This window comes from Eptesicus fuscus, chromosome 19 (genome assembly GCF_027574615.1).
Source record: "Eptesicus fuscus isolate TK198812 chromosome 19, DD_ASM_mEF_20220401, whole genome shotgun sequence".
Classification (NCBI taxonomy): Eukaryota; Metazoa; Chordata; class Mammalia; order Chiroptera; family Vespertilionidae; genus Eptesicus; species Eptesicus fuscus.
In genome coordinates, this window is record NC_072491.1 from 1,462,937 (window position 1) to 1,474,185 (window position 11,249).

Genomic DNA, 11,249 nt, shown 5'->3' on the forward strand with positions numbered 1-11,249 from the left:
GGCCCTCACAGCTCACTTCCTGTGGTGCCGGGCCACTGGGGTCAGGGCTGCTGCTGCAGTGAAGCTGGGGCCGGGGACCAGCCCAGCCCTCTCCTCCCGCGGCTCAGTGCACCGGCTTCTCCGGGCCCCTCCGTTCCCCTTCCCCGGGAAGTGGGGTGTCAGGCCTGGAGCCCCAGAAAGTGACCCAGCTCCTATCCTCAGGGCAGACTAGCACTGGGGGCGGGGGGCACATTAGCCATCCCACGGTCAGCGGGCAGGACAGCCTTGCAGCAGCTGGGGGAGGACCAGGCCTGAGCTGCAGTGACCTGGCCAGGAGCGTGGCCTCCATGTCCCTGGGTCTCAGCCCTGCAGGGGGGGGGACGGTGTGAGGAGGGCCTGCAGGGGGGACGGTGTGAGGAGGGCCTGCAGGGGGGGGGGGCTGGTGTGAGGAGGGCCTGCGGGGGGACTGATTGTGTGGCCTCTGGTCTCCGTCCTGGCTGTGGCCTTGGGGACGCTGCCCCTGGTCCCGATGTTCATCCCCGGGAATGGCCTGGCCGCTCCCCTGGCCCTGTGCTTGGCACTTGGATCTTGTCCCCCTTCCCAGACCCAGACCTCGGGCCTCTCCGGCCAGGGCCACGCCTGCCCATGGCCACTGCTGTGTCCGGCCGTGGCTGTGGCACTTCTTCAGCCCCCTCCGCCCCACACTGTCCCGATGACCCTGCGAGGCCTCTTCCGGTGCCTTTGGCCTGGAAACCTGAGCGAGCGCTGTCCCTCGGGAAGGCGGGCAGCGGGCCGGGAGGCGGGCGCTCGGGCTGACGCGGCTGCGGGATGAGCGAGCGGCTGGGCGCTGCGTGGCCGTGACTGCTCCTCAGGGAGCCTTGTGCCGGCAGCAGCGGGCGGGCTCGGGGGCCAGGTGCCGGGAGCAGGAGGCCATTCCCCGCTTTCCGCGGGTCGGGGTCCCCCGCTTTCCGCGGGTCAGGCCAGTGGGCCCACTGGGTGTTGAGGTGCCCTCTTGTTTAAAGTAGGACCAGCCCCCTCGCCCAGTGTGGGAGCCAGTGATGCCCTGGAAACCACGCCCGGCCTCGGCCCCGTCGGGCTGGAGAGGGCTCCGCTACCAGGAGGACCATCAGCGCCACCGGGATGGGTGCAGCTCCCGAGCCCGCAGGAGGCCTGGCGGTGCCGCTTCCAAACGGGCCTCCGCCCGCGTCCCCGGCCGGGAGGCCCCCCCCCATGGGCTCGGCGGCTCCCAGGGCTTCCTGCTCGGCACCGATGCCACCGTGTCCCCGAGGTCCAGGGGGCCTGCTCCACCCCCCACCCCAGGCGGAGGCCTGAGGACCAGGCCTCCATTGTCTGCTCCTTGTCCCTGGGATGAACACTGACTTTTGGGGAGCACGGCTGTCTGTCATTCCTCCTCCTAGGCCAGCCGGGCCAGGCGCGGCCCCGGCCACAGGTCCTCCCGTTCCTCCTCAGGATGCTGTTCAAGGGGCCTCAGAAAACGCATCCTTTCTCCATCCCTCCCTCCCTCCGTCTGGTGGCTCTGGGATTCTGGAGCATTCCTGCAGCTCTGGGGCCCTGGCTCCAGCTGGAGGTGTCGTCTGCCCCCTCGGCTGGGCAGGCAGACCCTGGCTCGGGGGGAGGGGGCCGCCATGGGCCTGTGCGTGGCCAGAGGCAGGGAGGGCGGCTTTTCACGGCTTCCTTCGGGGCCGCCGGCGGTGGTTTCGCAGCTTCGTTGCCTTGCATTCTGCGGTCCCCGAGGCCGCGAGCGTTTCCCACCCGGAGCCGGTTCCCGGTTCCCAGGAGTGACCGCCGGGGAGACGCCTGTCTTGATGGGCAGCCTTTCCCGTGGCAGCCTTTGTTACCGCGCAGCCCCTTCCGCCCGCCCTCCCCCGGCGCTTATCAGGAGAGAGGCCGCCGAACGGAGCCCCTGGTGTGACCGAGCGCGGCTGCCGTCACCGTGACCTCACAGCCTGCGGGCGAGGGTGACACACAGCGTTTCCTGTGAGCGGGGCCTTCCTGGTCCCACCATTGTTCGGCTGGAAGAAAACAGAAACCACTGACGGCGGCCGCCTTGTTTGTTCAGAGCCGGGCTGGGAAAGGCCGCGGCCGCCGCGTCCCAGCGCCCCGGGCCGGGGCCGGGCCTGTTCCCACCGCCGCGGGGGCGTCCGGACGGGCTCGCTCACAGCGCAGGGCGGCGCCGGGCACGTGAGGGAAGTGGTTACTTTTCTTGCCAATGTTTGGGCGTAACAGTGTCACCCAGGGTCCTGTGCCGTTCCCAGCCGGGTGCCCCGTGGGCCGGGCCGCTGCCCAGCAAGTCCCATCCCCGCGCCCACTAGCTCGGTCAGCCGCCCCGGAGGCCGCCGCTCCTGCCTAGAATGTGCTCCCGGAGAGCGGGCCGCAGGGGCAGCCGCTGGCGCACCGGGCGCTCGGCGGACTTCCGAACGCGCTCCGAAGGTCGGGGTTGAAGTTGTGTGACTTCAGAAACCCGTCCTGGGGCCACACCTCGCATTGCCCTGGGGGCAGGCACAGTCCCAGCCAGCGTGCCCCCTGCTGCTCAGGAAGGCCACGGCCACGCACTGGAAACCGCCCGTGGCGGGGCCGTGCCCGGCTGTGCTGAGGGCTCGGTGGGCCCCAGAGTGAGGCTGCCCTGGGTGCTGCCCTGGCCTGGGGCCCCGGGGGAGGGGAGGGGAGGGGAGGGTGGGTGGGCTCTCACCTGCGGCCCGTCTCTCTGCGGCCTGAGCACGGCCGGAGCTCAGGGCCCAGCGTGTGGCCCCAGAAACACAAGCACCGCTTCCCGCGTCCGCCGTCCCGCAGCCTCTCCGGTGCCTGTGGAGGGGCAGCCCAGCCCGAGCGTCACCGCCAGGCACCTCCGGGGCGGGAGAGCCGCCTTCCAGGGTGGTCATGAGCTGGTCGGTGTGTCCACGTCCTAGCGTGTCCTGGAGAAGAGCACGGGCTTCGCGTGGGCCAGACCCCGTGCACCCGTGTTCGGTTGGCGGGGCAGCCGGGTCGATGACAGTGGACGCTGCGGACAGCGGGTGGCAGTTTGCATCTGAGCCGTGAGCAGCCCTGAGCCCTAGACGCCCTCAGGAGCTTGGCGCGGGGGAGCGGGACGCGCTCCGCCCCCAGGCCCCGGCGCCTCCCAGGCCTGGCCGCCGCCCCGAGGAGAGGGGTCGGCACGGCCGCGGTGCTGCGCGCACGTGTCTCTGCGAGGGGCCGCCTGTCGCTCGGCTGGGCAGCGTTTGTTGGTAAAGTCGTGACGTTTAAAAATCCCAACGCAAGTGAGAGTCCCCCGGCCAGCGTGGCTCTGTGGTGAGCGTGGGGGTCCCCGGCGTCCTGGGAACCAGGAGGTCACGGTCGGATTCCCGATCAGGGCACATGCCCGTTTGGGCGTGACCCCCAGTGAGGGGCGTGCAGGAGGCGGCTTCCTCTCTCGTCACGGGTGTTTGTCCCTCTCTCCCTCTCCCTCTCTGGAATCGATGGGAATGTATTTTTAAAGAGTGCCCCGATCTCCGGGAAGTTTGCGCAGTCACTTGTGAGAAACGTGGTGCGGGAAGCGTGTGGGGGACGTGGGCAGGGTCGGCGTGGCCACCGCTGTCCTCACAGCCTGACCGGTGGTGAGAGGCAGGGACCAGGGCCTGGGACCAGGGCTCGTCAGCGGGACACACTCCGCGAGCTCGCGCTTCGCTTCCTGAAACGCGGTGCGCGGCTGGTGCTCACGTCCACGTCGTGACGGCAAGGCGCCTCCCTCCCGAAGGCGCGGTCCTCCGCCCAGCGGGCTCCTCGCGCGGTGCCCGGGGTGGGGAACCACCGCCCATCGACGTGCAGCGGGCGGGAGGCGCGGGGTCCACGCCGGCTGGGTTGTCCCCAGCGACCCCCACCCAGGTCAAGACGCGGAGCCCAAAGCCCGGCTCCCGCCGGCAGAGACCCCTTTACCGCGTGCCCTACACACGGAGCCCCGGCGTATGCTCTTCTGCGCCCAACGTGGGTGACGCTGTGGCTTGTTCCTCCCGGCGCCGTGTGGTGCTCGTCTGCCCGTCCCCTGTGGGCACTGGGTTTGGGTGGTAGGACGCCAGCGTGGGGGTCGGTGTGGCATAGACCTTGGAATCGGGCAGCCCTGGGTTTAAGCCCTAGGGCTCCCGGCTTCTCACTGTGTGACCCAGGCAGAGTGCCTAACCTCTGAGTGTCAGCTTCCCCATCTGTAAAATGGGCACAAGGGCTTCGATTGGTTTGACTCACGCAGCCCCACAGGTAGGACCTTCTGCCCTGACAAGTCTCTAACCGTCCGGGGTGTGTGTGCAACCTCGTGTGTGTGAGTGTGTGTGTGTGTGTGTGTGTGTGTGTGTGTGTGCGCGCCCCGCGGCACCCTGTCGCCAGGCTTCCTGAGCAGTGGCAGCAGACTGGGCTGACGAGCCTGCGAGTGTCTGTGTGCCCACATGTGTGTGCGCGCCCACATGTATGATGGTTGAGTGTGTTTGCATGCCTATGCATGTGATGGCACACACGCAACGGCCACCTGTCTGTGTGTGTGTGCCTTCCCGTGTGATGTGCGTGTCTGTGTGTTCCTGTGTGTGATGGCATGTGTGATGTGTGGGCATGCCTGCACCTGTGACGGCCCATGCATGTGTAATGTGTGCGCGTACCCGCGTGTGTGACAGCATGCATGTGAGTGTGATGGCAGTGTCTGTGTGTGTGTGCCCATGTGTGGTGGCCAAAGGTCTGTGCGTGTGTGTGCCTGTGTGTGATGGCACATGTCTGTGCGTGCCTGCCCGTGTGACAGCGGTGTCTGTTGCAGGCCTCCCGGAGCAGTACTACAGCCTCACCTGGTTCCTGAGCCCCATCCTCGGCCTCATCTTCACGCCGCTCATCGGCTCCGCGAGTGACCGCTGCACCCTGAGCTGGGGCCGGCGGCGGCCCTTCATCCTCGCCCTGTGCGTGGGCGTGCTCTTCGGGGTGGCGCTCTTCCTCAACGGCTCTGCCCTCGGTGAGTGCCCGCCGTGCCCCGAGCGGGCAGCCTTCCCGCGGTGCGGGCGCTCGGCGGCGGCGGCCGGGCCGGGCGTGGGAAAGCGCCGGGAGCCCGTTCACAGGGAGGCGCTTCCTGGGGGGCTGTTTGCTCCGCCGATCGGCTCCGACCACGTCCTGTTGGCAGCGGGAGTGCGGGGTTACCTTTTCCTTTCCCGCCTCGGCACTGAAACGCCAGGCCGCTCGGGGCTCCCGTGTGGTCGTGTCCTCGCCGTTGCTGCTTTTTGTTGTTTCGTCTCCACCTGAAGCAGCTCCAGGAGGAAACGGTGTTTGCCCGCGGGCGCCCGTTAGACTCCGGAGGACAGCGCGTGGTTTTCTGCCAGAGGCTTTTCTTTTGCTGTTAAGGGTGATAAGATATTCTCTTTGTTTAAAATATTACACATGTCTCCTTATTGCCCCCCCCTCCCCCCGCCCGCCCTGTCAGGGACTTTTTAAGACGGGAGCTTGCCCCAGGTCTGTGCACTCGAGTGGCAGCCGGTGGTGCCGCTCATGATGCCGGACACGGAGGAGGAGGCCCCGCTCGGCTTCTCAGAGGCTGCACGGCCGGGCTGGGGCAGGAGGCCCTGCCTGAACCCCACCCCTTGAGGGGCAGCCCCTGCAGCACCGTGTCCCGGTAGAAGCCCGCGTGTCACTCCCGTCCCCGTGCACTCCGCACCATGGACGTCCCTGCAGGCCTGGGCCGGGCGGGGACGCCGACCTGGGACCCACACGCAGTGCATGGCTGCCCCGGCCCCTCTCCCAGCGCTCCCACAGACCCGCCGTGCAGGCGGGTGGGAGGACCCTCCCTTCCTGGTCGTGGCGCACACGGTAAGGCGCTCTGAGCCCGCGGCGGGGAGCACTCTGGGCGAGGAGCCCCCTTTCCGGCTGGGCTGGGGCGGCGCCTGGAGCTGAGGCCTGCCCGCTGTGTGCCCGCCAGGCCTGGTCCTCGGGGACGTGCCTGGCCGGCAGCCCATCGGCATCGTGCTCACCGTGCTGGGTGTGGTGGTCCTGGACTTCAGCGCCGACGCGACCGAGGGGCCCATCCGCGCCTACCTGCTGGACGTGGTGGACAGCGAGGAGCAGGACATGGCCCTCAACATCCACGCCTTCTCTGCCGGTGAGCGCCCGCCCCGCCCCCATCCCGGCCCGCGCTCGGGGCGGCTGCTCCTGGGGCCGCACCCACATCAGGGCGGTGGGCTCCTACCAGCGGCCAGCTGAGCAGGCCCGTCCCCGGGCCCAGGGACTGGTGCTGGCGGGTGACGTGCTGGCAGCTGGCCCTGCCCGGGGCCCACCGCTCCCGCAGCCTGCACCTCCGATGGGAATGCCCGCTTCCAAGGCCGGGGTGGGGGTGGGGCCGCGGGGTCCCGGGGCTCCGCTCCCGCCTGGCAGTCTGTCCTAGTTTATGAAGCAGGAAGCTGTGGGGTCAGAATTGCAGACCCAGAGTCGGCCGGAGGGGCCTGTGCCGCCTCCCCGCCCGCCCCTCCCTCCCTCCCTCCCGAGCCCGCGGGCCCCGCGCCTCACGGCTGCTGTCCTTCCGCCGCCAGGCCTCGGCGGGGCCATCGGCTACGTGCTGGGGGGGCTGGACTGGACGCAGACCTTCTTGGGCTCCTGGTTCCGGACGCAGAACCAGGTGCTGTTCTTCTTCGCGGCCGTGGTGTTCACGGCGTCGGTGGCCCTGCACCTGTGCAGCATCGAGGAGGAGCAGTACTGCCCCCAGCAGGAGCGCGCCGAGCCCGCCCCGCCCGCCCCGCCCGGCCTCCTGGACGGCGGCCTGTTCCCCGACGAGGTGCAGTCGGAGCAGGAGCTGGCGCTGGACTGCCTGGGCGCCGAGCTGGTGCGGAGCAAGAGCGACTCGGTGCTGCACGTGCCGGACGCGGCGCTGGACCTGGAGCCCGAGCTGCTGTTCCTCCGCGGCATCGAGCCCTCCATCTTCCACGACGCCTCGGGCCCCGGCACGCCCCACAGCGCCAGCCAGGACCTGGGCCCCGCCCCGCCGCCCCGCCTGTCCTCGCCGCTCGGCGACACCACCAAAGAGGACGCCGTGCTGCTGGAGCGCCACGTGCACGAGGCCCACGTCCCCAACGGCAGCGGCTCTCCCCCGAGGGACGGCCCCCCCGGCTACGGCGCCGTGGACCCGAAGCCCTCGGCCGCGTCCAGCGCCCTACGGCGGCGCAGGCACGGCTTCCGCCGCCAGGCCTCCAGCACCTTCTCCTACTACGGCAAGATCGGCTCCCACCGCTACCGCTACCGGCGCGCCAACGCCGTGGTGCTGATCAAGCCCTCGCGCAGCATGAGCGACCTGTACGACCTGCAGAAGCGGCAGCGGCAGCGCAGCCGGCACCGCAACCAGAGCGGGGCCACCACCTCGAGCGGCGACACGGAGAGCGAGGAGGGCGAGGGCGAGACCACCGTGCGGCTGCTCTGGCTGTCCATGCTGAAGATGCCGCGCGAGCTGCTGCGGCTCTGCCTCTGCCACCTGCTCACCTGGTTCTCCGTCATCGCCGAGGCCGTCTTCTACACCGACTTCATGGGCCAGGTCATCTTCGAGGGGGACCCCAAGGTGAGCGGGAGCAGTGCACGGCGGCCGTGAGGGCTCAGCGAGGGGCCCGGGGAGAGCCGGGCGCGTGATGGCCCCGTGCACCGAGCTCGGCAGGGAGGCCGCCTGGAGCCCCAGCGCCGCGGGGTGCGGGTGGGTGGCTCTCCGTGGGCAGCGGCCAGGGTGCTCCAGGGGACGTGGCAGGGCCATTGGGGGCACTGAGAACCGTGGGCCAGACCCTCAGCGTCTTACACGCGTGGGTGAGGCCAGCGGCCACAGCGTCTGCCCACATGTCGCCTGGCTCACACCCGTGGCCGTGTCCTGGGACCCAGCTGGGTGGTCCCTCACCTGGGCCTGTGGAGCTGCTCCGTGGGCCGAGGCCGGGCTGCCAGTGGGTGAGCCCGGACCGGGGAGGAGCGAGGCTGCAGGGAAGCGGACCGCTCAGCGCTGAGCCGGGTGGAGGCTGCTGTGCCGGCTGCGCCGACCCACCGGCTGCGTCGAGAGGTGAAGCAGCGCCGGTGCCGGGTGTGGCGCGTGGCCCGAGCCCAGTCTTGTCTCTGGAACAGGCTCCCTCCAACTCCACCGCCTGGCAGGCCTACAACGCCGGCGTCAAGATGGGCTGCTGGGGGCTGGTCATCTACGCGGCCACCGGGGCCATCTGCTCGGGTGAGTGGTCCCCGGGCGCCTGCCTCACGTGAGGAGGGGGCGCTGCCTCAGGAAGCAGGGCAGGGGCACGGGAACACGGCTCCTGTCTCGGCGAAAGGCCGCAGTGTCCTGAGCTCCGCTGCGGCGGGCCTCGGGGCTGAGCCCTGAGGAACCCTCATGGGGGGCTGTGCCCCTGAGCCCGGGAGGCGCCATGGCCCTCAGCCAGGACAGGGAGCAGGGGTGTGGGCACGGGACCCGGCGAGGCAGTCAGGGTGGCTGCAGGGGCACCTGCCGTGCAGGGGGCCTTCCCCCAGAGACAGCTGTGCCCGGGGGGCGGGGTCAGGGTGACAGGCTCAGTCCTGGGAGCCCTGTGCCAGGTAGGGGTTCCCTGCCCGTTCTTCACCCACATCCTGGGGGAGGCGGTGGCTTTGCCCCAGCCTGGCCTGGACTCGGGCAGCGAGATCAATGCCACCCAGCAGCCGGCGCCAGCGTGGCGGTCACAGCGCTGTCCGAGCCTGGGCAGTTCTCAGGGTGGCGTCCATGATGCCTCCGGAGGAGTGACATCTAGCTGCTGGTCAGGAAGGGGGCCCAGGGGGCCCGTGAGCAAACCCGCAGCCGCTGGAGTTCCCCCGGCAGGACTGGGCACGGCGCTGGAGGCCGCCGAGTGGGCTGGGCTGGCCCAGGGAGCGGCGGGACGGGGCCGATTGCAGAGCCTGGACTGAGGGCTGGAGCCCCGGACAGGGAGTGGGCGCTGCAGTGGGCAACGGCGGGGAGGGGGCGGGGCCGTGAGCACCTGCTCTCCCGGCAGCTCTGCTCCAGAAGTACCTGGACAACTACGACCTGAGCATCCGGGTCATCTACGTGCTGGGGACGCTGGGCTTCTCCGTGGGCACCGCCGTGATGGCCATGTTCGCCAACGTCTACGTGGCCATGATCATGATCAGCACCATGGGCGTGGTGTCCATGAGCATCTCCTACTGCCCCTACGCCCTGCTGGGCCAGTACCACGACATCAAGGAGGTGCGTCCGCGGCCTCGGGGCGCCGCACACTGGCTCCCGCGCCCACGCTCACTCCCTCGTGCCCAGATCGCTCTGCACTTACCCCGGCCGTTCGGGCACAGCCGGTCCCGGCTCTGTGCCCTGTGCTCTGGAACGGCCACAGGGCGCCGAGGCGGGTCCCGCCGAGCCGGCTGTGCCTAGCCCTCCGCTCCTCTCTTGCAGTACGTCCACCACAGCCCCGGCAGCTCCAAGCGCGGCTTCGGCATCGACTGCGCCATCCTCTCCTGCCAGGTCTACATCTCCCAGATCCTGGTGGCGTCGGCCCTCGGGGGCGTGGTGGACGCCGTGGGCACCGTGCGTGTCATCCCCATGGTGGCCTCCGTGGGCTCCTTCCTCGGCTTCCTGTCCGCCACGTTCCTGGTGATCTACCCCGAGGTGTCGGAGGAGGCCAAGGACGAGCAGAAAGGCCTGTCCGCCCCGCCGCCCGGCGAGGACAGCGGCGAGAGGCCCACGGTTCTGCGGCTGTCGCGGAAGGAGGGCCCGCAGGGTCCCGTGGAGACGGAGTCCATGGTCTGAGGGGCTCCGGTGCGCACACGCCCGCGGGGGCAGAGCACGGGCGGCGAGCAGGCCCGCAGCTGCTTCCCCGGCCGTGCCCGCCCAGGCGCCTGCCCGGGCGGCGGGGAGGCTCTGCAGTCGCGTAGGCAGAGCCACGAGGCAGATGCCACAGGATTCACTTTCTCCACGATTAAAAGTCATTTGAAATCTTTTTTTAATTGAAAAGGATCTTTCAGTTTCACTTTGTCTTCGGCCCGTAGGCACCCTGTGCTGCAGGTTTGCATTGTGAGCTCAGCTTGCAGTGCCGACCGTGAGCGGCTCGGAGCCGGGAGGGCCCGCCGCCTGGCGCAGTGGGGACCGGAGCCGGCTCCTCGCCGCGCCTTCCCAGCGCGTCAGGTCCCGGTCGCCTGGCCGGTGACTGGCGTTTTCACCAGACGTGTTCTCTGTGGTATTGGGACGTGTCCGATCTCGCCACGTCGGTGCTGCAGCTCGCTGCGGGAGAATATTTTTGTTCCCGATTGTTTTAGAAAACAAATTTGTTTTCCGAAACCTGTTTAGACAGCATCTCCTCCACCTCAGAGTTTGACACGTGTGCCCGCTCCTCTCCTGGGCAGCGGGCATGTGGCAGCCACACACCAAAGCCGGGAGGGCAGGGCCCTGCCCTGGGGTGGGGCGAGCGTTTGCGGGGGGCAGGGGGTCGCTCCTGGCTCCGCCCACGGGGACAAGCCGGGCGGCGTTGGAGCGGCAGGTTTGCCCGCAGCGCGTCCCTGCCCAGGTCCCGGCGAGTCGCCGACTCTCATTGCACTTTGTCTTTCAACCGTCTGCCGGGCCCGCCCAGCCCCACCGCAGGGTGCGGACACGGCCGCCGGCCACGTGCTGGACACTGCTGAACCTCTGACCTCGTCCCTGGTCCCTCGCTTGGCGCTGGAGTCCCCACGGCCACTCCGTGAGGAGAGAACCGTCGCCAGGGCCGTTTGCTGCCGTCGGCGCGGCGTGGGCACGCGCTCGGGCCGCAGACCCGGGAGGCCCACGCCCGATGGAGCACCAGTTGTAAAACTTCGCTGCCTCAAGTTGATGTTTTTAAATAAAGGACTTTAAACTGCATGAGAATCATGCTGCAATATGATCCTTCTAGAGCAAATATATATTTCAAGATGAAACTGAGCAGTTTTGAAATAAATTACTTGAACTTCTGTGTATGTAAAGGATGACTGTGCCGTGTACTTGACTGGCCGCTGGTCCCACCCTGTCTCCGCCGCTGGCAGCACCTGTGCCCAGGTTTTGGGTGCCCGCCCACCTCAGGTGCCCTCCCCCGGGCTCCCTCCCATGTAGGCCAGGACCCCAGAGGCCCGCCTGGCAGACGAGGGGCCCGTGTGTGAGGCCTGGAGAGGCCGAGAGCCTCCGGGACGGGCAGGGCCTCCCGAGAGGCCAGCTGCCATCTTCTCACTGCACTTGAGCTCCCCTGGTTCCAGACACTGGGGTGCCCTGAGCCCCTTCACCTCCAGGCGGGACGGGCGCCCAGTGTCCCCGGGGCGGGGCA

General features: G+C 69.2%; 1 protein-coding gene across 3 annotated transcripts in view; it reads left to right on the forward strand.

The window, feature by feature from the left end:
- The window catches only part of SLC45A4 (solute carrier family 45 member 4), a 40,937-nt gene extending 30,124 nt beyond the window's left edge, over positions 1–10,813 (forward strand). For 2 of the 3 annotated variants that reach the window (XM_054708702.1, XM_054708701.1), the window contains 6 exons: positions 4,769–4,957; positions 5,912–6,091; positions 6,519–7,534; positions 8,077–8,176; positions 8,964–9,175; positions 9,377–9,794. In XM_054708702.1, coding sequence (XP_054564677.1) covers positions 4,769–4,957; positions 5,912–6,091; positions 6,519–7,534; positions 8,077–8,176; positions 8,964–9,175; positions 9,377–9,730 — 2,051 coding nt within the window. In that variant the 3' untranslated portion in view covers positions 9,731–9,794. Of the gene's footprint in view, positions 1–4,768; positions 4,958–5,911; positions 6,092–6,518; positions 7,535–8,076; positions 8,177–8,963; positions 9,176–9,376 lie in introns of all 3 variants that reach the window. The other variant, XM_054708703.1, reaches the window with a different exon arrangement.
- Positions 10,814–11,249: the final 436 nt, after the last annotated feature.